The following is a 27,454-nucleotide window of genomic DNA, read 5'->3' on the forward strand; positions in this document are numbered from 1 at the left end:
AAATCCTTTTATATATATATATATATAATATATAAATATATAAATCCTTATTATATATTTATATATATATATATATTATACACACACGCTATATATAAAGTCACCTCAGTAACAATCTTTCCTAGAACTCAAGATGGAGGTTTTCCCTAGCACTTTTGAAAGGTGATGTCAAAATATTTCTTTGAATCTTGGTAGAACTACCCAAACGAATCTGACTTCTGAAACTATAAAATAAAATTCCTGATATTTTTACAAACACAACTGAATGTATATGTCCAAACACACACAGCCGATTAGGAAGCATTTATGCTCACTTTCCAACAATGGCATGTGTGCCAAAAATGATTTTCAAATTCTTTTTCAGGAACTGTCTAAAGAACAAGTATTTTTAATATCCTCCAGGGGTAGAAAATCTTTACCCTTGTAGAGGGTTTAATATCTGAAATTACCAAAAGTCTTGTCTCTTTCTTCTGCCAAAAAGAAATTATTATTTTCCAGATTTGACTTGGGTGCTGGGGCACAGCCAGGAGAGCCAGCCCTGAGACTGCCCTCAAGCAAGAGTCTGAGACTGTTGATCAGCCTGAGGATTTTTAATCTGCCTTCATTGCCAAATGCAGACCAGGCATTATGGTTTACAAAACAACATGAGTTGGGGCGCCTGGGTGGCTCAGTCGGTTAAGCGTTTGTTTGCCTTCGGCTCAGGTCGTGACCTCATGGTCCCGGGATTGATCGAGATAGAATCTGGAATCTGGCTCCTTGCTCAGCAGGAAGCCTGCATCTCCCTCCACCTGCTTCTCTCTTTCTCTGACAAATAAGTAATAAATAAATAAAATCTTTAAAGAAAACAAAACAACAACACAAGAACAAGAGTTACAGCCCCCATTCCCATGGAGGTTCAGCCCAGGTGCTCATGGTGATGGTGGACTTTGGAGTCTGCTCTGTGATCAGATCCTAAACCACCAGGTCCCCAGCGATGAGTCCTAGATTCCTCATTCTATAGAATGGACAAACTCACAGGACTCGATTACTGTAAGTGATCTTTACTACAAGTTTTTGAAAGCGAATAAGGCATTTAGTAAGTCTCAAGAGACTCCTATAGCCCCACTGAGCTCTAAGGAACTCTGACATATGGTTTAGTCACTACATCTTTGAGGCAAGATTGAGTGTGCAGCAAGGAAAAATGACAAGAGGGAGAAAGAGATGGAGAAAGGTGCGACCAGTCCCACGAGAGGAGTAAGGAGCGGGCAGGGTGTGCTGAGTGGGGAAGGCAGAAGGCTCTGCCTCAGACACACCCATGCGGCTGGGAGAGGCGGCCTCCTGCAGGCACGCTGGCGCTGACCCGGAGCTCAGTCCTGCATGGTCACCAACCAAACATGTGCTTTGGGCAGGACACTTAACCTACCCCGCCGTCCTCCTCCCTCCCCCGCCCCACTGAGCTTCACATTCCTCATCCCAAATGGGGTTTGGGTTCTTATGAGGACTAAAGGGAATGTATCATCAGTGCTGAACACATTAGAGCTGTTTTGATTTTATAGGCGTGTGTCGAGGACAGCGAGTATACCAAGTCGTCCCCGGCGGCAAGCTGGAGCTGGATAAAGGTCATGAAGAGGGAAGGTGGGCAGCTGAGGTGGACCCTGAGTAAAAGGCTTTTCACCACTAGTGAGAGACCAGGGAAGAATGAAGTGAATGCGACAGGGAGACAAATGTATCAATAGTAACTATACACCAACTCTGAAACTTCCCTATGTTGGGCACTTGAGTCCAGCGCTGCTCGAGTGACACAGCCCCTGCCATCATTAGTTAACATTCCGGTAATGTCACCTTTGTCTACTGAAACAATGCCTTTATATTAGGCACAGTTTTACCTCTTTCAAATACGTAACTGTACCCGATTCTTCCCAGGATGGCGAAAAGAGAAATCAGCTCACCTATCTTATTTTAGTTAAATCCATGTTCCCAGATTAAAAAAAAAAAAAAATCACCAGCATTTAATAGTTGGATTAATGTTTTTAAATTCAATTAGAGCCCCTCTAGAGTTACCAGCACATGAAAAGCACACTTTCTCTCCCTGGCTGCATTATATCAAGGATACCTACTTTTTGTTTGATTCATTTGTTACAAGGTAATTTTTAGATAACTACCTTAATAGGATAGGGCATAAAAATATTTAAATTCGTAGTAGTAGGGAGATTTCAAACTGTTTATGAATCTAGTAAAACATGCCATTTCATAGATGAGGGGGGAGAAAAGGAACTGGTGTTTGTTGAGCTCCTACTATATCAGTCAAGTACTTCTACATACTCATCCTATTTAATCCTCACAAGTGTTCTGTGAGGAAGCATCATTATCCTCAGGCCAGAGAAACTGATTTTCAGAAAAACTTAAAAGGAGGCACTCAAAGTCACACCACTGCTCAATGACAAAGCTAAGCTCAAACTCAGGGCTTCCTGGCTCTAAAACACACAATTTCTAAAGCATCACACTTCCTAAAAACTCACTTCTCAAGGAAAAGAAACATTTTGTGAAAACACAAAATTCATTTGTCTGTGTAGTACTTTTCCTAGATGGATATGTAGCAAAGTAACCCTGTAAACAAAGAAAAGGACAGAAGAAAGATCAAGGTTTAGCAAGAATGAGAACTCCAAGTAAACAACAATAATCACACTCATTACCACAACACAACCAAGCCAGCCAGCCCTCTGTGGGTCTCCATTACCCTCTCCCCTCCTCAGGATATCTATTCTTTCCCTCCTTACTATACCTTCTACTACCCCCATACAAGTTAAGAGAATACATTTGTCCAAAAAGCATAATCATAACGTGTACCTGGAAACAGGATAACACAAATCCAAGGAACAAATATTTACTGAATGTCTAATATGTTGGAGGCACTTGTAGTGGGACGGCAAGCTACCCACCAAGAACTCCTGTTCCCCGCCCCCTTCCTGATGAGTCCAGACTCTGATGAGAAGGGCAGAGTATGGTGCTCAAGGCCCACATTTCCTGGCTTCCCCTGTCCCTAGGGTTGACCACATGACAGAATCCCAGCCAGTAAAATGTAAGCAAAAGTTCCTGGTTACTTCAGGGTGCCATGTTAACATCTGACAGAGCGAGCCAGCACGCCCTTGGTGCTTCCCATTTTGTATGCCAGGAATGTGAACAGGATGACTGGAGATTTGCATTTATCTTTCCAGAAAAGGAAAAGAGACCCACACTAAGGAAGATACAACAGAAAGCAAGAAGGAACTTGGTTGCCTCAGGACATTGTCAGGCTGCTATATTAGCTTTGGATGGAGTCTTGTAAAGTGAAAGAAAAATAAATCTTCCGATTTAATGTGCTGTCATTTCAGTTTTCTGGGTACATGAAATAAAAATTCAGCTCGTAACTGACAAAACACTTTAGTTAAGGAGTCTCTTCAATATTTAAATTCTGGATGTAAGATAAAAAAAGACAGGTTTTTGAAAACGAAATAGTACAAGATTTATAAACAAAAACAAAAACAAAAACAAAAAACCAGACACACAGAAAAGCATAAAAGGCAAATCTGAGTCATCAGAAAGCATAATTATGATCCACAACTATGGAAGACTAGGGAAGTCTTCAGTATCAGAAAAGGTAATCAAAGAACTGTTGTCACAAGGCAGTACCTACTGAATTGGGAAATCGGGAACAAAGGCACATCCACGGACACGGAATCAAGATACCACTAAGAAAGATGTGCTGCGAAAGTCTTGAAAAGCTTCAGAATGGAACCACAGCTTGAGCTGGGGCACAGACAATAGACGGCCTCCAGGAAAAGCAGACCGAGTCCTGGAGCTGTCTACAGGCCCTGGAGCATAGAACCGGGGACAGAAGTACAGAGGGACAAACATCAAACGATGTTTCGAGTGCCAGGAAGAAAGCCACAGACTGGGCAGAGGCTTCACGCGAGGCTGGGGAAGCCACGGGGTGCACAGGCCCTGAAGCAGAGGCAATACATCCATTTGGATGGATTTTGTATAAATTTAAAAGTTTCTGGGCAAAATAGTGATATGATAATCTGTATTCTTTCATTCTTTACAAAATTATTTTTAGAAAATCACAGCAATGATTCTAACTGTATGAGGAAGGAAATGAATATAACATAAACTATTCTCTTGTATAGACAGAGCATTGACTCTTCTGATAAATGGCATTGCTCCATATTACACTCATGAATTTCAGATTTTCAAAAGGATTTGAATCTTAAGGAAAATGTATTCAAGAAATTATCCTTTTTCCTCTCTGAGATTTCAGAAGATGCTTCAGGATCGTGTGTGCTCATGAATATCTCTCATAATTGTAGTTTGGATTAAAAAATGCAGAAATGCTTGTAAACATAATTTGCAAAACAATGTAAATCTGATAGAGGCATGAAACATGCCTACTCATAGAGTCAGAATATGGACATCTGGCCTTCTGCTCTTGAAGGCTTTCTATAAAAAGAATATGAATTTTATATTACATTTAATGTATACTTTACAATCTTTGAATCTTTTGTTAATTCTCTGGGACCTTAAAATAGTTTCTTGATGTAATGTACCAATCTAGACCGCTGGGTATAAATTCTATCTCTCTCTCTCTCTCTCCACACACACACACACACACACACACACGCACACGCACACACACACACACTTTGCTGCTTACAATTGCTTTCTGAATAAAATGTTTTCTACACTAGAACATATGGGAGTTGGTGGAGGTGCAGAGGGAGATGAAAGGATTTGCCTAAGCTAATTCCAGACTAGAAGTTGAATGGCAATTATACACCCCATAAGGCAATTTCATTAACATATTAATTTCAGGAGGTAACACATATCTAGGAGAAACACACTGGAAGTCACAAGACCTAGATTCTATTTCTAGCGTTGCCAATGACCTTCTGGGTGACCTTGCATAAGTCACTCAACACCCAAGAGACTCAGACTTCTCTCATTAAAAAAAAAAAAAAAGATCTAATCTAGTAGTTATCTGAGAAAAATGCTATGAGGTAAAAGATTCATTCAGAGCATTTGGTGAGGAAGTACTGTTTCTGAGACAGATGATGAAATCTTTGCTGGAACCATGATTAACCAGAATCAAGGAAATCAGACTCTAATAGAATTGGAGGAAACCAAAAATTTTTTTCTAAAACTTTACTCGATAGAGAATCTACCAAAAGTCTCTATTCCTCAAAGATCAAAGTATATTTGATCTTCTACAAAAAAGACCCATACTATGTTAAGGGGCCATGTTTAAAGTTAAAGTTCCTAGTCACTCTCAGGAGAATCTCATGGTCATTTAGATTAGATACACAAGCTGATAAGAAAATTACTCCCTAGTGCTATTAAGCATTTTTAGAAATGCCCTCAGCCTTTCAAATGATTAGGATTCCAGCTGGCAAATTATTTTTCAAGAGCCACTCATTCAAGATGAGCAAACTTTATGCCAAGCTTAAGGAAAAGCACCTGCTGCCTTCTTGGGAAAATGAGAAGCTGCCCCCAAAATACTCCCAAGAAATGCTTGTACTAATTTGTCAGATCATCTTAAATTATGGTGCATATAGAAAATGACAAGTTAATTACAAGTATGGAATAATTTTCTATCTTGGAAGAAAAAAAAAGCCATGGTGTGACCAGAGCAGATGGAAGTCTTTTAGTCAGAAACATGCCCAATTCCTAAAAAAAGAGATATTACGATTTTTCAGAATAGTCTCCTAGATAAGGTGTCCTTTGGGGGTTAAAATGCCAGGAGAAAGAAACCATGTAAGTACTTTCAGCAAATGGTGATGTCCTAAATTATATGGAAATTTAATATGTGTACTCACTGGAAGGCAATAGCACGGACCTGGGTGCAGGGAATTTTGACTTATTAATTATTATAATAAAAACCTGACAAATAGCTTATTATAAAAGACCAAGAGAAATCACAATGATGTGACCATCAGCAGCTCAGACTTAACATCAATTATAATCACAGCTTTCCAGAGTATTCTCATTCTGCTACTTACCAGTCAGTGCTGGATTTTCTAGCTGAGTTTCACTCATGCCAGCTGCCCCTGCCCCAGTGCTCAAAGTCCTTGAAAACGATAGCATCTCTTTCTAATGTTTTATACTCTAATAAGAAATGGTCTCAATATTTTAACTATGAAAATACAAAATATATTAGTTGAGTCACAGAATTGTAGACACTAATAATACTGCAGAAAGCATTTAATGAAAATCTGTCAGCTCTTGTGTTTCAGGTAAGGAAGTAATGACAGCGAGTTTAAGTGACTTGCCCAAGGTCACACAGCTAGTAAACAGTCCAGTGCTATGCTTCCTACCAAACTGACATGTCATATCAAAGGACATGATGAAAGCTTCTTGGTTATTCTAAACCGCAATATTAATTGCATAAAGAAGAACTCAGTCCTAAGAACACACATTTGATCTAGATTAGTATACTTTTTCACGTTCCAGGACTCAGGGAATCTCTATGGTCATTATTAATGCTTAGTCTAAATCAAAATAAAGATTCAAGCTCAAAGCAAAATATCTGCAATTAAATTTGCCTAAGATGAGAAAAAGGCATCGAGAAACATAAAGAACAAATATTGGCAAAATTACCATATACGATTCCAATGCCAAGTAAAAATGTCCCCAGTGAATAAACGGTAGACTGTATAAGGAAATGAACTGAAAACCTAACCTAAAAATTAAACACAATAAGAAAGAGATACTTCTTTAAAAAAAAAAAAAAACAAAAACTCCCTTATTGTTACATTTGTCATTTTCAAACAAATCACACCATGACCTTTGACTTACGGAATACACTAATAGTTAACTAACAGTTAACTATTAAAAGTCAGGTACCGAAATAAACATTCCAGTCTCTAGTGTCACCAAAACCATTCAGAAAGTATATTGCCAAAGATGCGTTTTGGTGCCTTCCTTTTCTATACTAGAGAGCTGATTCTTTAAGGATTTCAAGACATTGTTCTTATTTGGAGTATTTATAAGAAAAGTTTAGTATATTCAGTTTTATTTACATGCTACATTGCATGGTGTATTTATTATTACCTTACAAAATATGACATGGAAATAAACTTTACAAAAAACAAATAGATACAGTATTTTCATACACGGGATTGACTGCATTAATAATTAACAGAAAGCTCTTTCACAAGGGAATATAATGGAAAGTTTTTCTTAAGTAAATAGGCAGCAACTCAATAGAAATCGGTAGAAACCAGAGAATAAACTGGTGCCATATGTTTAAACAGAAAAAAACAATGATATAGTCCATTCAACAATGAAGATGGATGTATTATGAATTACAGTGAAACAAAGAAACTGCTTCTCAGTAAACAAATATAAAACATAATAGCTAGCAGATTTCCTATTGAACTGAAGGCAAAGAGGCCTGAAGTTACAGAAGGAGAAGAAAAAAAAAAGGCAAAAGATTCAGTATACTCTCTAAATCATAATGCCCTGAAATCCAGACCGAGCTGCTTTTACATGGAGATTTTTTTACCACAGAGGTATTCTAGCGCGGCATTTCCCCCCTTTGTCTAATTTCACTAATATACCCTTTAATTGCCTCTAGCCTCAATGAATGACAGCCTCTCTCAGGATATGTAACTAAAGTTTCCAGTGTATTAATAAACACACAGTAACAGGAAGAAAGAAAAACAGCAAGAAAAAGGAAAGAACAAGGCAAAAGAAGTCACATACCCTTTTCTGTAGGACTATTGGCGTTATTGTAGGCAGAGTGACTCTTCTCGCACTCAGACTCATGCCTGCTCTTCGTAGAAGGAACCCCTCTCATAGATCATGGGTGAAATGAAAGAAATCTTTTACAGTTACTCCTTGGAAATCTCAGGGCTCAGTGCAAAGAAACTAGGAAAGTAATAAATGTCACTCTGCTTATGTGATTCCAATCTACCCAAAGCCAATTAAGGATGGCTGTGGGACAGGACAGGGCAGTGACCAATCAAAGCCGAGAAAACTCCGCCTTTGTCCTTGGAAACACATTCTGATACTTTTGTTTATGATATTTAAAGAACCAGATTAACAGGCATCTAGTTCACTTAACTTTTTTTTCCAAAACAGTGCAATTTAATGCCATCTTTGTTGACTAAGCAGCTATGTCTTTAGTTTACTAAAACATTTCAACATATGGCAGATAAAAAACTGTTTATATGGATCTATTTAAAGTACATAAATATGCAGATGAGCTAAATTTACTTATGCAACTCATAAATTCGATAAATGGGTCGATTAGAACATATTATATAAGGTACAAAAAATAATCCTGAGGTTAGAATTGGTCTCAAAGTATTAATTTATGTGTTACAATAAAAGGTTTTTAATATTCACCGATGCATTTCATTTCTTAAACAGCTAAAATTTTTGTATTATGGACTTTTCAGCTATCCTTAAGGTTACACGCTTAAGTATTTCTGTTAATTATTTCCTTAATAGTCAACCTAAAAATAATAATGTTAAATATAAAGGGCGCATTAAAACCACAATATGTGAATTTCAAACGTTTATCACTTTTAAAAAAGCACAGAATTCTGTAACTCAGCATCTTTCACTCAATTAAAAGCATTTAGACAATAATCACTGCTCAATGCAAACACAAAATTTTAACAACCATTTTGCCTTTATTCTTACACTAACTGAAAACTGTATTTTAAAAATGTGGGGGGTTTGGAGGAGAGTCACAACTAAAATCATTGATTTTAAAATCACAGAATTTCAGTGTTTCTAAATAAAGAATAAAAGAAACACTCAACATGACAAAAAGTATCATAATATTAAAACTAATCTAAGGTATTAAGATGATAAGATCCCTGCTGGACTGATGACTTCACAAGCATCTTCTCTGCTCTTCAGTCACAGCACAGGGAATGAACCACTGCAGTCAGAAGGAGAAAATGTCTTGTAATTTCTAGCTTACAAGGCGGTTGTTGTAGTAACAAGGCAAAATGGAAGATTCTAGGCAACTCAGACACAAACTTTCCATTTCATTATCTAGACTGGTACTAAGCAGGGTTCAGTTAACTGCTTTACACTTAACACTTTTGGGTAGGTTTTATATGCATAATCATCTCATATTCCTCAAAAGGAAAAGAGACATTACAAACTCTACAGAGTTCCCTACTTGGAATTTCAAAACCTGCATAGATTCCCCAGAAAGGTAGCGGGGTGGGGGCGGGGGGGGGTGTTCACTTAATATAAAAAGTCACAGATGGATCTAGTTTGGGGGCATTCATTTGATCCTTATCCAATTAGGTTTATCGTGGCCTTTTAAAATAACAGTATCAATAAAATCTTACAAGTACTGGGATGGGAGTTACCATTTGTAAAGTGGAAGATTCTGGTTTAAACTTAAGTCACTTTTTTGGCAGACCAACAATAACAAAGCCCACAGTAACTATGTCATTTCAAGGTTATTATCTGCAGTATTTGGCTTTTTCTTTCTTCTTTTCTCAATTTAGTCTTCGGATATTACAAAGAAGTGCTATCTCTGGTCTCCAAAAAGGGGTTCCACAATAATCAAAGCAATTCATTTCACTAAATAACGAGGCAAAGTCCCCACTATGTGTGAGGCCGTGTGTTTGGTGGTAGGAACATACCATTGACTAAGATATGGTCACTGCTTCAAAGTAGAATAGAGAGAATTCATTTTTAAATTAAAAAAAAAAAATCACACTCAGGAGTGGGCTGAGTCTAACAGTGATTAAACTTAAAATACTAGGAATGCACCAAAGTAGAAGAAACTATACCACTTCAAGGAGGAAATGACATTTTCTTTGACAAGTGATTAAAGACTATGCAGAACTTGATGCCTGATGGGGAGATAAAATGAGGTTCCCAAAGCTGATTCCACATTTTGAGGTCTAGGCAAGTGGGAAGTCAAAGATGCTGTTTTACTTCACACTACAGAGCTTTTTATAACTAAAAACGAATCCTTCAAGTCAAAATGATGTCCAGGCTCTATATTTATTACAGTGCAATATACCTGCCCTATAAGGGCTTTGAAAAACACTTGACAGACAACCAGTGTGATAGGTCATCTCTTCAGAACACTTGAAAATTGAAGTTTATAAATTTTCAGTGAAAACCATGAAGAGCAAAATGTGGCATTTTGTGACTCTGTGTTGCCAAAAAGGTCATTGTCTTTGAAAAATGAGACTTGCATACACTTTTCCTAGTCAATAGGCTGAAAGACTAATGAGATGACATTCACGCTTACGACAGGCAGTCTCATTTTTCAGTGATCTTTCCAAGTGTTCATATTGACTGTGCTTTATCTTACCTCCCACTTACTGTAGACACTGATTCAACATTTAACTTTAGCCTATGCTTTTTCTTACCATTATTATAAATGACTTTCACACTCACTAACCTTGTCACCTGATCCTTAATTTCTTCAGCTTCTGCAAAATGAGGATAAAAAGCCACAGCCAACAATTTTTGAACTGCTATGAGGGTCAAGGAAATCAAGTTTGCATAGGGTCTGGAAGGGACCAAGGCAGGGGCTGAAAACCCTGCTGCTGTGAAGAATGGGGCCTATGATGCATTCTCCTTAGACATGGGTCTCCTTAGACCCATGTCACAGGTCATTATTTCCAAAACCAATATTTGGTAAAACACGGTCGTAAGTTATTTTGGTCCTTGCTCAATACTCTGACTGAAGGAGTGCATTTTGCCACTCAAAACATGCATATCAAGGTTTCAGTGTGAATTAAGAATAACAAAAAATAACCACTATTATGATTATTAATGGTAGTTATGTGAGCAGCCACTATGAGCCAGGCACGGAGCTAGTTTTCACTGAATCCTTACAACAACGCTATGAGGGAGGCACTCGCTCCTCAGTAGATGAGGGAACAAAGGCCAGAAGAACGGCAGCTAAGAAATGGTCTCAGGTATAAATACATATTGCAAAAGAACTTGCCCAGGTTCATGAAGTGCATTAAGTCAATGAGCCCTGATGAAAACCAGATTTGCCCCTTTCCATGACACCCCACTATTCTACCCTACAATATTCTCTCCCACATTATACTATATAATTTGATATAATGTTAGAATAAAAAGTCATCATATGGGGCTATTTCTGAAGTACCTAAAAATGTGTTAGTTCTCCTAATTCAATAAGTATGCGTTGAGGGCCCTACTATGTGTCAAGTCCTATGCTATTTGCTATAGGGAATTCAAAGTTGATAGCTCCTGATTCCTGTTTGCCAAAGGAGCTGATCCATGAAGACATGTAAACAATTAGTCAAAATAGTATACCCGGTAGGCTCCGGGCAGAAGACAATGTTACATAGGTACCAACCAGCCTCTAGGTTCCAAGCCAGACCTTCAAACCTCTTCCCCTACTCAAGGTCAACAGAAGCTTCTTATAGATCCCAAAGGCACATTCCATATGTCCACCTCTTTGTTTCTAATGTTCACTCACCAAACGCCACCAAACTTTTGAGGCCCAAGACAAGGCACACCTCTTCTGACAGTGACACTGATCACGCTTCCTTCAAATATCTCTCCTTTTCTTGGCAGTGGGGGAGGGGTACAAGTCTACCTTAGAACTGACGGGTGGAGAAGAAGGAAGTCATTCCTCCATCTAGATTATACCATTCTTGATTTTGCACATTTTTAAAATTTAAACTTTTCTATTGCTCGTGTCTTGCTCTGTACATACTAATACACTGTTTTGGCAACAAATAAATCTTTCCATAGGCCCTAGTTTTCTGCCTAATGAAAGTACAATCCTTAAGGGTGGGACCCAGTCTCTTATTTCCTCTCCTGCTCCCAGAATACCTAGCAGAGTGCTTTCTGTACACAGTAGGCATTATGCTCACTCACAATCATTGTGGAAAGACTAGTCGCTCCGGTTACATAGCAGACAAGCCTCCTTTCTTGTTTTAACAATTGCTTGCCTTATGATTTATTCTGAACAAAACTACACAGTCTTCTTCACAAGAGCATTTGGACATTCTTCTGCACCTGACATAGTTCTACTAGTAGCAGTAATGTAAACACTAAATTTAACTGTTGTCCTAAGAACACTGATTTCACAGAAAACTTAAAATATTTTATTATAGCAATTAATAGGCCAGATCTTCAGACATAAGCTCAGTACCTCTAGTTCTACCAGTTCACACTAAAGTGCTTTGCTTCCCTATGTATGTGACATGGCATCAGGCTTCTCCCTTGGTGAGCCAGAACGGATCTCCCTCTTTATTTTGGCCTCCACTCTGACAGATATTTCCTTCTGTCAGGAATGGCTATGTTTATTTTCAGGGATTCAAAGTCTAAAAGAAAATTTTCTCTTTCAAAGAAATGACTGAATGACTTATACACCCTAGTGATGATAAATATGACCAATCCACAGTTCATTCAAGTATTTTAAAGTGACTATGTATTCCACACCTGACATAGTTTTCTAGAAGCATTACACCTGCCTACCAAGAACTACTATCTACAAGAGGGCCGATGGACACTTAAAAATAATCACAACGAAGTGTTAAGTTCTATAAATCAGCATAAATAAAGTACTGGAATGGTAAAAGAGGAAGAAGAGCTAACTTCACCATGAGAAAGAGAACAAGTTCCTTAGTAAAAAAAAAAAGATCAGAATGAAGATAATTCTGGGGCCCCTGGGTGTATCAGTTGGTTATTCATCTGACTCTTTTTTTTTTTTTTAAGATTTTATTTATTTATTTGGGAGAGAAAGAGAGAGAGCATGAGAGGAGAGAGGTCAGAGGGAGAAGCAGACTCCCTGCCGAGCAGGGAACCCGATGTAGGACTCCATCCTGGGACTGTGGAATCACAACCTGAGCCGAAGGCAGTTGCTTAACCAACTGAGCCACCCAGGTGCGCCTGCATCTTATTCTTGATTTCAACTTAGAAGGTCGTGAGGATCGTGAGATCGAGCCCCACATCAGGCTCTGCACTCAGCAGGGTCGGCTTAAGATTCTCTCCCTTTGCCCCTCTCTCCCCTGTTGCGTACATGCTCTCTCTCTCTCTTGCTCGCTCTTTCTCTAAAATAAATAAATTAATTTAAAAAAAAGAATGCAGGTATTTCCAGGTAAAGAAAACATAAAGATGAATCTGGGAAAACATGGAGGGAAGAGCCAGACGAGAATGGTCATTCTATGTCACACTGAGCAGTTTGACTCTCATCCTTAAAAGGAACCATATTTGAGAAGAAGTGAATTTTATCTCAGTGTGGAAGATGAAGTGTGTCGCTTCTGAGAATGGTAACTAAAAGGAAGGAAAACAGTTGGAAGGACCTAAATGAGTCTGAGAGAGAAATGGAAATTACCAATTAGAAAGAAGTCAAGATTTCAAAGATAACAAGGAAATAGAGACAGCAGGGTCAAGTAGCCAAACACATACAGAAGTAATTAATTATTTCCTAGATATGAGCTTACAACATAAGTTCTAGAAGTATAGGCTGTAAAAAGATAAACATCTTGCCTTCACTCTTCATATTTCATATACTTTAAGGTTTTCTTAGGAAAAATAGTCTCTGAAATTTTGGAGAGATAAGATGAAGAGAACAGACAGAAAACAAGCACCTACCTTTCTTCATGCTCCTGTAACCTTAAACTGACAAGAAGAAGAAGAAAGAGGAGCGGGGGTTGGGGGGGGGAGTAACTTCCTGTAAGAAAGAAGAAATCCTTTCTCTTTTTTTAACTGTGCTGGGATATAAGGAATGTATTTCAGTTGACCATGCACTAAAATAATTTCTAGATGCTAGAATGTCATTGGGATTAGACTGATAAGAATACTTGCAATTATAGTAGGAATTTATGTTAAGAGAAATGATGTTGTAAGTAGATTAAAAGAAAGTAAGTTTAGAATATATATAGAATATATACAGAGAGAATATATATAGAATATATAAATATATATTCTATATATAGATATATATTCTATAAATATATATCTATAAATATATATCTATATATTCTATATATCTATATAGAATATATATAAAATATTTAGAATACATATATGTATATTTTTTTTTTAAGATTTTATTTATTTATTTGACAGAGAGAGAGACATCAAGAGCAGGAACACAAGCAGGGGGAAGTGGGAGAGGGAGAAGCAGCCTTCCTGGGGAGCAGGGAATCTGATATGGGGCTCAATCTCAGGACCCTGGGATCATGACCTGAGCTGAAGGCAGATGCTTAATGATTGAGCCACCCAGGTGCCCCTAGAGTATATTTTTTTGAAAAAATAGAAGCTCATTATAAATACCATTTCTTAAGAGTAAAGGAATGCCAAAGCTGAGGCAACCCAAAATTTCCCCAGAAAGACCAAAAAAAGGGGAACCAAATCTAAATAAGTACTTCTACATAAAGAAATAGACAACCAAGGATTACTAAACATTTGAAGAAAACAAACAACAGGACAAAAGATATAAATATGAACCAAAAAAAACCCCTGCCAATATATCAGAGATAATTCAGAAGACAGAATATTAAAATGTTTATTGGACTCCTGAGATCAGGTGAAGATTCAAGGCGCTCCAGCACTGATAAAATAGAACGCTGTGTAACAGGAGTGATCAAAGAACCACAGACCATTCTTTGATACTAGAAATGTTTGGAAATATAATATTATTATAATAAAACTAAAAGCTAATAAGTGGCATGGAAGATAAAGATGAGAGAAGGTCTCCCATAATGTAAAGGTCAAGGAAATGAAGAAAAAAGAAAGGAAAAAAAAAATGGAGGAACAATCCAGAAATATCAACACATAAAATATGAGTCACAGAGAGAGTAAAAAAATAAAGTAAAAGAAATAAGAAAAGGCAGAAGAGAAAGAGGAGATCCCTGAGCCAATGTAGGTTACAAACCATTAAACTAAAAAGACTGACAGAAGGCTAAGTAATTTGAATGAAAAAGGAATCATGCTAGACAAATAGTGGCAAATGGGACAACTTCAAAGAAAAAAGATAAAATTCCTAACACTTCAGAATCAGACTGGTAACAAAATATAATCTCATTTCTCATTAATATCCTCCAAGAATGTAAGTGCAAATATCCTTAAAAAAAAAAGAATAAAAACCAGGGGCACCTGACTGGTTCAACTGGTAGGTATGCAACTCTTGACTTGGGGTTGTGAGTTTGAGCCCCACGTTGGGTGTAGAGATCACTTAAAAAACAAATAAATAAAGATTTTTTTTTTTTTTAAGGCAGAGAAGGGGTGCCTGGTAGCTCAGTCGGTTATACATCCGCCTTCAGCTCAAGTCAAGATCACAGGGTCTTGGGATTGAGCCCCACATCAGGCTCCCTGCTCAATGGGGAGTCTGCTTCTCCCTCAGACCCTTGTGTTCTTTCCCTCTCTCCCTCTCAAATAAACAAATAAAATGCTTAAAAAGTAAAAAAAAAAAAAAAAAAAAAAAATTAAATTAAATTAAAAGGCTGAGAAAAAATAAAAACCCAAAGAAGTCAGAAATCCATCTTTGCAGAGAACATGATACCCCTGTAGCAGTAGGAAGCCATTATATTAAGAAAACTTCACACTTTCCCATTTCCATTAACACAGAAGAATCAAAGACTGAAAAAAAAAATTCAAACACAAAAATGAAAAGGCTTCTTAATTTAGTACTTGGAACTTGGCTTTCTTCCTCATGAAACTCTCATAAATACATTCAAAGAAACTTCCCCCCCTTGAAGATGAATAGTAAAATGGAACCATCAATGAATCCATACAAACATACTAACAACGGAAAAAAAGGAATAAAGTAACAGGAGAAACAAATGGCAGGAGATGACTACTTGGAAGAAAAGTTCTGCCAAGACTGGATAAAATATAAGACCATACATTAAACCAATAATAAAAGAGAATTAATGAAGCAAAATCATGTATGTTCACCCAGAAAATTAAAAAGCAATATGGAAGAAACAAGAAGACAGTAAGAGATGAAACAGCTGGCAGAGCTCAAGAGATTTAATTGCTGTATTGAAATCACTTGAAATCAGAGTTAAGGTAAACAAATGACAGATACAAGAAAAGCAGCCAAAGAGAGAAGAAAAATTGTTTTAAATTTAAGCATTAAAAATAGAGACAAAGTTAAGAAGATCTCTACACCTGTAACTGGAATCTCCATAGACAAAAATCAAAATAATGGAAAAGAATACATGTATTAAGATAAAAATATAAGAAAAATTTTGAGAGGCACCTGGGTGGCTTTCAGCTCAGGTCATGATCCCAGAATCCCGGGATCTAGCCCTATGTTGGGCTCCCTGCTCAGTGGGGTATCTGCTTCTCCCTCTGCCTCTCTCCCCCACCCCCGCTTGTACACTCACTCTCTCTCTCTCTCTCTCACAAAAATAAATAAAATCTTTAAAAAAAAAAAGATAAATTTTTGCAATAAAATATCTATTGAAAAGGCATGCTTTCGGGGTGCCTGGGTAGCTCAGTGGGTTAAGCCTCTGCCTTTGGCTCAGGTCATGATCTCAGGTTCCTGCAATCGAGTCCCGCATCCCTTCTCCCTGCTTCCACCTCTCCCTCTGCTGCTCCCCCTGCTCATGTTCTCTCTCCTTCTCTCATTCCCTGTCAAATAAATAAATTCTTTTAAACAAAAAGAAAGAAAGAAAAGGCATGCTTTCTCAGAGAAATTCATTTCAGGAGTCAATACTAAGTTACCTCAGTTAAGTTACTGGTCTTCAAATTTAAAGGTTTCTTGGGCACTGCGCCCCTGGGTGGTTCAGTTGGTTGAGCCACTATCTTTGGCTCAGGTCATGATCCTGGAGTCCCAGGATCAAGTCCTGCATCAGGCTCCCTGCTCAGCAGGGAGTCTGCTTCCTCTTCTGTCCCTCCTCCCTCTCATGCTCTCTCTCTCTCTCTCTCTCAAAAAAATAAATTAAAAAAAAAAAAGAATTCTTGGGTGTCGAGACAAAAAAGCTCCAGCAGCTTTAAGGGGTGAATCCACCAGTTGCAGTATTTCCCTACAACACCACCCAACCACATATTTAGGAGGACCTCACTGCCGCTGGTTACAACACTGCGTAGAGTAATGCCCATGAAATTCTTGAGGAAAGAAATATAAATGAGATTTTAAAATCTAGCCAAACTCAATTATAAAGGCAACAGCCAAAGTTCAAAAGTTTTGAACATATGCAAACACATAAAATCTTGTTCCCATGGGATCCTCTTGAGGAATTTACTAGAAGATAAACTGTAGTCATCCAATAGATGGCTAAGAAAAATCAGAGTAAAAGGACTATAATGAATACCAACACTACTTATGGGACTAACACACTATGTCATTGTGTTGCTATAATAAAATATAAGTAGTATAAGCTTTAACAGTGCATAAATGATAAAACATACCAAAAAAAGATGAAAGTTGAAGGAGGAAAAACATGGAACGTTACTCAGATCAAAAGATATTATTCAAAATTGATAAATCGCAAAAGAATTCAAGTAAATTATTTTATAATGCTAAAATCAGCTAGTAGAGAAGGGAGAATCAAGAGGAAAAATATTAATTTTATTATTGCTCCTTAGAGGAGATTAATAAATAATCTTTAAATAAACAAGAGGATTAAAGTTTTTTTGTATCATTGCAGTCATGACAACAAAACATAAGACTTTCTAATTAAAAGAACACAATGCTAAAAAGGCAGAACACATTGTGAATTATTTCCAAAACCTATAAGAAATATAATATGAAATAAAAGAATAGTATTCATACCAAACTTTCATGTTCTCTCAGTATTTAAGAGAACCAAACTTACTTACTGAAAGGAAAAAAAAAATCTCCACATTTGAATTATAAAGCAGATGCCAGTTTATTCTGTGGGAAAGAGATCACTGTAACTAAGTGAGAAAGTTTGAAAACAAAAGGATGGGTGGTGAGAAGGGGGTAAAAAGGAGGGAAGGACGGTGGAGAAAGGACAGAGAAGCAGACAGGGAGGGAAGGAAGGAAAGATGCACTGGTCAATTCAGGTAAGACTGAACTCAGGGCAGAAGAGCAATAAACAAGCAATGAAGAAAACTTTATAATGCTGAGTGATATAAATCACAATAAAAATGTGTTGACTATGAATATCTAGGTGTCATATAATACACATGTGTAATGCATATATTATAGGAGATACAAGAAAAATCAGAAACATTATTAACCAACTCTCTCAAACCATGCAGAACAAGCAGTTTTTGTTTTGTTTTGTTTTTTTAAGTAGGCTCCACACTCAACATGGGGTTTGAACTCATGACCCTGAGACCAAGAATCACAGGCTCAGCCAAATGAACCAGCCAGGAACCCCAAAGAAGAAGCAGACTAAAAAATACCTATAAATATAAAAAATATAAATAAGCTAATATGATTAATAAAATATTTAACTGCTATATATTGAATTCTCAGGTTATATCAAAGATTATAACTTCTTTTTAAGTGATTTAAACAAGAAAAATCTGGTCACGTTCTAGGTCACAGATAAAACTGCCCAAAATTCTAATACTGGAAAGAGTACAAACAACAGTGTCTGATCACAATACAACAAAATGAAAATTACTACTAACTCTGGGGTTAGGAAGCATCTAAAAATTTTAAGACTCTTCACATATCTCTTCCAACAAAGAAAAAACAGGAGTTGAAATTGCAGATTATATAACGGTAATAATGAAAACACTATAAATCACATCTTATACTGCTTAAACAGTTCTCATACTATAATTCACCACCTTAAGCAACATATCTATTAATAAATAAGAATGGAAACAAATTCATTAGCATCCAAAAATTAGAAAATATCACGAAATTAAACCTGAAGAAAGCAGAAGGAATAAACTAACAAAGGCAGAAGTAGAAATTAAAATTTGGAAAAAAGCAAAAGGGTAGAACTGATAAATAATATCTGTTCTCTGGGGACAAAAATAAAATAGATAGTTGGGGAAACAAATCTAGGAGATAATAAACAAAGTACCAATACACAAAAGAAAAAATAATACCAAAGAAATGAAGAAACAATTAAAAGAATATTAAGAAACTACTTCCTCCAATTTTATGCAAATAAAACTTGGCTGAAATGATTTATTCTTTAGGACAATATAATTATATATAGCGAATCAAAAAAAAAAAAAGAAAACCAACAGAAAATTCAAAGACATCAATTACCATAAAAGAAAACTGTCAAGGAGCTACCACCCAAAAAGGTGGCCCAGTTCCAGATAGCTCGTTTCACAGATAAATTCTGTGTAAGCTTTCATGAACAGATCATTTCTGTGCTATTAACTGTTGCAGAGTAAAGAAAATGTGAAATCATAGCCAAGAAAGTTAGAAGAATAAGATCAGTGAGGAGTGTCTCTCCATACCTGATATACTTAATATAAATCTACAGTCACCCACTTTTTTTTAAAAAAGTACTGAAATACCCATGTGTGTATGTAAAAAGCAATGGAGAAAGGATGAGATAATCAAAATACGCTGACTGCAGCCATCTGAGTAAACTAAGGATACAGATTCTCTACCTAACATCATATACTTAAATGGACTCTAAAATTCGAACGGTAAAGAGAAATTTCTAAAAATTAACTAATTTATAAACGGGCTGGAAGAAATAACCCCCCCCCAAAAAAAAATGGTTTAACAATCTTGTGGTGGGAAAAGCCTTACTAAGTAAGCCCTACAGGCCATAAATAAAATCAACACATTTAACTCATAAATATTTGTAATGTCTATAGTATAAAAGACTCCTACATAAAACTCAAGTGCAAGGCCCAGATTGAGAGTAAGAGAGGATGAATATCCAGAATATATAAAGAGTTTCCAAAAGTCAATAGAAAAAAAAAATACCCTCTCCTCAAAATGAACAAAGGGCAGAAATGAGCATACAATTCACAAACACATAAACATATTATACCACGGAATATAAAAACTTGGAAAGATATTCCTAGTAATAAGTGAGACATGCATTAAAATAAGGCATTTTTTTTTCAGAATTGGACAAAAATTTAAGATGGATAATGTCAAGTGCTGGCACCAGTGTTGGAAAAAGAGTGATACTCTCAAGCACTGATAACAGTAGAACAAAAGGCAACAAACTTTAAGGAAGGAAATTCAGCAGCATCTATAAAAACCTAAAGAAGCCAGGGGTGCCTACATGGCTCAGACAGTTAGGCATCTGCCTCAGGCTCAGATCATCATCCCAGAGTTCTGGGATCAAGCCCCGCACCGAGCCCCTCACTAGGCCCTGAACTGGGCTCCCTGCTCAGCAGGGAGTCTGCTTCTCCTGCTCCCTCTGCCCTTCCTCCTGTTCATGCTCTCTCTTGTGTGCTCTCTCTCTCTCAAATAAATAAATAAAATCTCAAAAAAAAAAAAAAGTTCTTAAGAAGCCACACCCTTTGGGAAATACAAATCAAAACCACAATGAGATATCACCTCACACCAGTCAGAATGGCTAAAATTAACAAGTCAGGAAATGACAGATGCTGGCGAGGATGCAGAGAAAGGGGAACCCTCCTACACTGTTGGTGGGAATGCAAGCTGGTGCAACCACTCTGGAAAACAGCATGGAGGTTCCTCAAAATGTTGAAAATAGAACTACTCTAAGACCCAGCAATTGCACTACTGGGTATTTACCCTAAAGATACAAACGTAGTGATCCGAAGGGGCATGTGCACCTGAATGTTTATAGCAGCAATGTCTACAATAGCCAAACTATGGAAAGAACCTAGATGTCCATCAACAGATGAATGGATAAAGAAGATGTGGTGTATATACACAATGGAATACTATGCAGCCATCCAAAGAAATGAAATCTTGCCATTTGAGACGACGTGGATGGAACTAGAGGGTATCAGGCTTAGCGAAGTAAGTCAATTGGAGAAAGACAACTATCATATGATCTCCCTGATATGAGGAAGTGGAGATGCAACATGGGGGGTTAAGGGGGTAGGAGAAGAATAAATGAAACAAGATGGGATTGGGAGGGAGACAAACCATAAATGACTCGTAGTCCCACAAAACAAACTGAGGGTTGCTGGGGGGAGGGGGGTTGGGAGAAGGGGGTGGGTTATGGACATTGGGGAGGGTATGTGCTGGGGTGAGTGCTGTGAAGTGTGTAAACCTGGCAATTCACAGACCTGTACCCCGGGGGATAAAAATATATTATATGTTTATAAGAAATAAAAATAAAAAATAAATTTAAAAAAAAAAAGAAGTCAAACCCTTTGAAGTAACTACTCCTTTCCTTGTTCTCTACCAAAAAAGTAGCATAAATATTTATGAAGGCATCTGAAGAAATGCTCACTGCATTATTGTTTACCAGAAAAAAAATTAGAACTGACATACTGAAAATGGTTGCATATTAAAATATATCACATTCAAACTATGGAATACTAGGTAGCAGTTGATAGCACTAAGGTATGGATTAACAAAAAAGACTGCAAAACCATACTGTTGAAATTTTTAAATTACAGAACCGAACTTAGTATCACCCCATTTGTATAAAAACAAAGAAAATACTTGTACTTTTATATAGGCACATTAAGTGTAGGTAAGTGCATTGAAAAAGACCTAGAAAAATTCATACCAAATTTTTAACAATCTAATCTTGAGAGCAAAGTGAAATTGAGGAGAGAGATAATCATGAACTGGTTATTTTCAATGTATTTATTTTTATAATTTTATATTAGTTACTATTCTGTAAAATTAAAATATAAAAAGCTGTAAGACTACTCACTAAAGGGCAAGTACTTAATAAAAGTAGTGTGCCATGAGCTCTGACTGCTCAAATATTGACAATGTCTCCTTAAGAACCTTTACTGTATTCTTCACTTTTGAGCAGTTCTCTCTGATATTGACATTTAATCCGTTTTACGATATATAACCCATTTCTGTAAAATATATGTTTTAAGGAGTACACATCACTTACATAATCAGTAAATATTAGAACTGTCTATGAGGCCATCTTGTATAACTTAGTACCCAGGAATTCCTTCTGAACTAACTCCTCTGGCCAGATGATCATTCAGCACACCTTGGAAACCTCCAACTACAGAAAAATAATAACCACTGTGTTTTGGTATCTTTGTATCTCTGTGCCCACTGGGTTATTAACTATTAGCTAAATGAAGGAGTGCTCTAGTTTTTAGGGGGTACTTTCTTCTGGTAAAGATCTCCTGTCTGTGCCCTCTGCCCTCAAGTAAAAGAAACGAGTGTGATTTTAAAGAGGGAATCGTGAATAGCAGCTATAAAATATATTTTTACTACCAGACATACATACCACCTCTATCTGGAGCATGTTCTACCTTCTATCTTTCTAATTAAATTAGAAACTGTTCCCTTCTGTCTTCTAAAGACCATCATTTTGTCTCCTGTAGTGTGCTGAGTAATGCTCCTTACCATCACCAAAAAAGTCCACGTCTAATCTCTAGAAGCTGTGTATATGTTATCTCACACAGTAAGAGTTTTGCAGATATGATTAAGTTAAAGATCTTGATTAAGGGAAGATTATCCTAAGTTATCCAGGTGGCCCCAAAGTATTCATAAGGGTACTTACAAGAGGTGGGCAGGAGGGTCAGAGTCAGGGAAGGCTATGTACTGGTGGAAGCAGAAAGTGAGAGGTAAAAATGCAGAAGCAGGGGTCAGAATGAGGCAGGGCCGAGAGCCAAAGAAAGCAGGTGGCCTCTAGACACTAGAAAAGGCAAGAAAATGGAGCCCTCAGAATGAATAAGGCCCTGATGACACCTAGGCTTAGATTTCTGAAATTGTAAGAGAATAAATTTGTGGGGTTTTTTGTTTGGTTTGGTTTTTAAAGATTTTATTTAATATTTATTTGACAGACAGGGATCACAAGTAGGCAGAGAGGCAGGCAGAGAGAGGAAGGGAAGCAGGCTCTCCACTGAGCATAGACCCCAAAGCAGGGCTCGATCCCAGGACCCTGAGATCATGACCCGAGGCAAAAGCAGAGGCTTTAACCCACTGAGCCACACAGGTGCCCCAATATGTGTTGTTTTAAACTAATAAATTTGTTGTAATTTGTCACAGCAACAATAGGAAAGTAATATATCCCTCTTTCCCTCCCACCTTCCTAGGAGCCTTACTTTATATTCTCCTTTCTCTTCCAGTATTTAAGCTTTTCTCAACCAAATTCCTCAAACTGGCTTTTAAGCATACTGAAGACCCTGGATCTGAAAACAAAGAATGCTGAAGTTTCTCTCCACCTAAAGCATCTATCTTTTCTTTTACCAACAAACTTCTCCAGATCTAATCTAAGGGCTCTACTCTGAAGGTCGCAATCCACCCAATGATCCCCTTGACCCTAAGGAACATTCCATTTACACTTCAGTATCATGTGGACAGTTTTGGCTCTCCTCTCCCTGTTGACTCTACTTTGGCCAGCTTATTCAAACCTAAGATTTCAATTACCACTACTATAGGTAGATAGTCACTAACTTACATCTCTTGCTCAGATATCTCTGTGAAGCAGTATACCCCTATATTTAATTGGCTGTGTGATATCCCCATTTGAATGACTCAAATGCACCTTGAACTCAAAAAAATCCAAATCAAACTCATGATGTCACTGTCTACCACCCAAACCTGGTCTTCTTCCAGTGTTTTCTTTGGCTCAGTGAATGGCATCACCATCCATCCAGGTGCATAAGCCAGAAATTTCATAGTAATTCTGACATGCCCCACTTTTCATATCCTATATCCAATTTTTCACTAAGTCCTGCTAATTTTACTTTCTAAATATCTTCAAAATCAATCTATTTATTTTTATCTCTTATAACACACTCTAGGAATGAAGTGGAAGCTTCTGATCTCCATGACCACTCATCTCTCCTTCCCCATGGTCACTGGAATAGTTAAGAGGAGAATACAGAATTTTTAATGCTTATAGAAAGATTGTCCCTCCTTAGTTTCACCATGATTATCTATCTGAATCCCCAAAAATAATCTCTTTAGGTCCTTTCCCTGTTCATGTCAGTCACTCCAGGCCCAGAACCCCTAGATCATCCATTCTTGAGTCCCACATTCTCTGCTTAGGATATGTACATCACCTCCTCTCACCTCATCACCCACACTTCCCTAAGAACTGAAATCCTTTACTATGCCTCTGGATCTCCCAGTCAATCATGAACAAAATCCCAGAAAATTCAACCACTTCTCTCAACTTCTCCTTCCTTTTAACTGAATCCTGATTATCAATGAAGATCACTGCTCCATACTTAATGGCCCTAGACCCACAGGAGGGCAGAAGTTTTCTTGTTCCTCATTGCTCTTTTTTAGACAGATCTCCCTTCTTTTCTAAATTTGCCTACCATTGAATCTTTTATCATTAAACTATACCACCTACTATTCCTCCTCATAGCAGTTATCTTTGGTCATCTGAGCTACTGTCATGAATGCCTTAAGATTATCCATCAGATCAGGGGCTTCTGGGTGGCTCAGTGGGTTAAGCCGCTGCCTTCGGCTCAGGTCATGATCTCGGAGTCCTGGGATCGAGCCCCGCATCGGGCTCTCTGCTTGGCGGGGAGCCTGCTTCCCCCTCTCTCTCTGCCTGCCTCTCTGCCTGCTTGTGATCTCTCTGTCAAATAAATAAATAAAATCTTTAAAAAAAAAAAAAAGATTATCCATCAGATCAGAGAACAGAGTGAATATCCTCGGGGAGAATGCGACTTCATCTAGAATTGCTCCAATTATCCATACACAATGACCAACATTTGATAAGAAATCCACTGGCATCCGAAGTAACAGAGGTAGGGTGGGGCAGGAGGGAAACAGACCATGGAGAAAGATCTAGATATCGAAGTGAGCAGATACGGACTTCAAAATAATTTCAACTACTGTGTTCAAGAACATAGAAGACAAATGCAGAATTCATAAAAGAGCTCAAATCTACAAAAATGAATGAATAGATATTTTAAAACATTTTAAACATTATTTTGAAGCACGGATATTTTAAAAATATTATTAAAAGGACAAAAGTGGAAATAAAAACTCAAAATGGCCTTGATAGCAGGCAGGGTATAGCCAAAAAGATTAGTGAACTGGAATATCTCAGTAAAAACATTCAGACTGACATAAGAAGAGCAGAGTAGAAGAGAAGAACACATGTATATGTAAGATATGCACAAGGCAAGAAAAAAAAAGTCATAATGGCAGCTGAGAAAGAACCAGAAAAATAATATTTGAAGAACTTTCTTTACTTATTCAAGACACTCCAAAACTGAGGAAAGCCATCAAGTCAAAGAATTAAGAAGCACTATGCATGTTAAGCAGATAAATATCTGAAAACAATAATTATGCTCAAGAAAAGATAAGGGAAAATCTTAAAAGCAGTCTGGGGGCGGGGGGTTGGGGGGACAGAATCTTTGAAAATCCAATGACAAGACTAGCAGTTAATTTCTTAACAAAAATGATAAGAGTCAGAAGACAATGAAAAGACATCTATGAAATGTTAATAGAAAATAATGGCAGAAGTTAATATGCAATAAAAATACCTTTCAAAATAAAGACATTTCTGGGCAAAGAAAATCAGAGATAATTTGTGACTGGCAGAATTAAAATAAATGTTAAAGGGAATTTTTCAGGCAAAAAGAAATTGATTCCAGATTTTTTTTTAATTGCAGAATATAAGAAAGAGGAATGGAAGAAGTAAATATATTGGTAACTCAAAATGAATTTTGAATGAACATATCCATGAACTATCAACATCTTATGAAATTTAAAATATGTGTATGATTAAAATATAAGATGACATTCGCACAAAGGATGAAAGGACAATAACAGAACTAAGTGATCTGAGTTGTGGTGACAGGATCCCTTGGGTAAAGTCAAAGAACCATGTTATAAAGTCAAGGACAGTACCAAGGAATAGTAAAATAGTATAAAACTATAGGATAATAGAGTGAAAAAGCTAAATGATTTAAAAATACTTGATTAGTCCAAAAGAAGGAAGAAAAGGAAAAATAAGTAACATAAAATAGGTGGGAAAAGAGTGAAAATGTATACAATAAACGATTTGCAGTTGTAAAACACTGTACTCATTTTTACATTAAAGTTGAAATAATTTCTTCATGGATCTTCTAATCATAAAAACATTCTAGATAAGCTTAATGAAGTAGTTTTTCTTATTTTAGGGTGTCTCCTTTACTGGTGCTGAAAATCATGCTTGTTTTGTCTTCCTGTGAATCTAACAAAATTAGTTGACCTCATTTGCACTTCGGCATTAAATCAAATTCTGTGTTAACATCCAGAGTTTAGAATGGATTATATTTAACTCAATTTATAAACTACAAAAGGTTTAACCCAAATTCAATTTCCATCATCTTTTTATTTTAAATAGGAAATTTTTATTTGGCCCAATAAGAAGTTTTATTTTATCTTTGTGATTGTGACATAGATATGCTCTGCAATGAAATGAAATAAGATTTAGGAGACCAACACTAATACTAATGTTGTGATGTCAGGTTTAAAATTAATCCTTATTTTCTTAGAGAATTTGTATCTACTCAAAAGCTTTGTTGAAAGAGTGAAACCAGGGGTGCTTGGGTGGCTCAGTGGGTTAAGCCTCTGCCTTCGGCTGAGGTCATGGTCTCAAGGGTCCTGGGATCGAGACCAACAGGGAGCTCAACAGGGAGCCTGCTTCCCTTTCTCTCTGCCTGCCTCTCTGCCTACTTGTGATCTCTGTCTGTCAAATAAATAAATAAAATCTTTAAAAAAAAAAAAAAGAGTGAAACCACCTCTACTTACTAGATGTGATGCTGCCTGATTCATGAATTGTTTAATAAAGTCATTTAGATCTTCAATCAATTAATCAACAATGAAAGATGAAACCACAGATGACTACATCTTTGGGTTATATTGAGATAACCTGTATCTGAACCCTCTTAATGATGGTGTGAACTGAAGTAAGGCACTTAACTTCCCATGCTCGGTCTCCTTATAGTGATAGTACATGGAAATAATATGAATTATACATACTGGCTGCTAGTATCATTTATATGTTGTTAATATTATTGGTATTATGTTAGAAGACTTGAGTTTTCATCCCTTGTCTTCTACCAACTCAGAGCATCTAGCCTTATCTGCAAAATGCATTTTTTAAAAATGGACTTCAAGTATTTTTCCATTTATAAAGGAGAAAAACATTAAAACAAACTTGAAAACACTCACTTCCTGAAAGAAACAAAAAGATTTGTCTTTTTAGACAAAGAGAGATGACAAGGATTAAATCCCTACAATTTAAAAGTTCTTTTCAGGAGACTTAAGTATTTTTCTCTTATCATTACTGCACAAATACAAAGGAATACATTGTCTTTGCCACAAATCAATGTCACCCTGATGACTGAAGACACAAAATTAAAGCTGATCTTCTCCCAGATATAAATCATGCCTAACAAACTGCCATATAATGTCTTGCCTGTTCCTCTTCCTCATATTTATCAAGAAACTGCTAATACCTGTATAAAAGTTACACAT

General features: G+C 36.9%; 1 protein-coding gene across 2 annotated transcripts in view; it reads right to left on the bottom strand.

Moving 5' to 3' along the window:
• The window catches only part of GRB14 (growth factor receptor bound protein 14), a 116,386-nt gene that overhangs the window by 55,258 nt on the left and 33,674 nt on the right, over positions 1–27,454 (bottom strand). The window contains exon 1 of one of the 2 annotated variants that reach the window (XM_032880324.1): positions 7,717–7,929. The exons of the other annotated variant lie outside the window; for it this stretch is intronic. Coding sequence (XP_032736215.1) covers positions 7,717–7,779 — 63 coding nt within the window. The 5' untranslated portion in view covers positions 7,780–7,929. Of the gene's footprint in view, positions 1–7,716; positions 7,930–27,454 lie in introns of those variants that run through there. 2 annotated transcript variants of the gene reach the window in all.

This window comes from Lontra canadensis, unplaced genomic scaffold (genome assembly GCF_010015895.1).
Source record: "Lontra canadensis isolate GAN:19392208 unplaced genomic scaffold, GSC_riverotter_1.0 scaffold69, whole genome shotgun sequence".
Lineage (NCBI taxonomy): Eukaryota > Metazoa > Chordata > Mammalia > Carnivora > Mustelidae > Lontra > Lontra canadensis.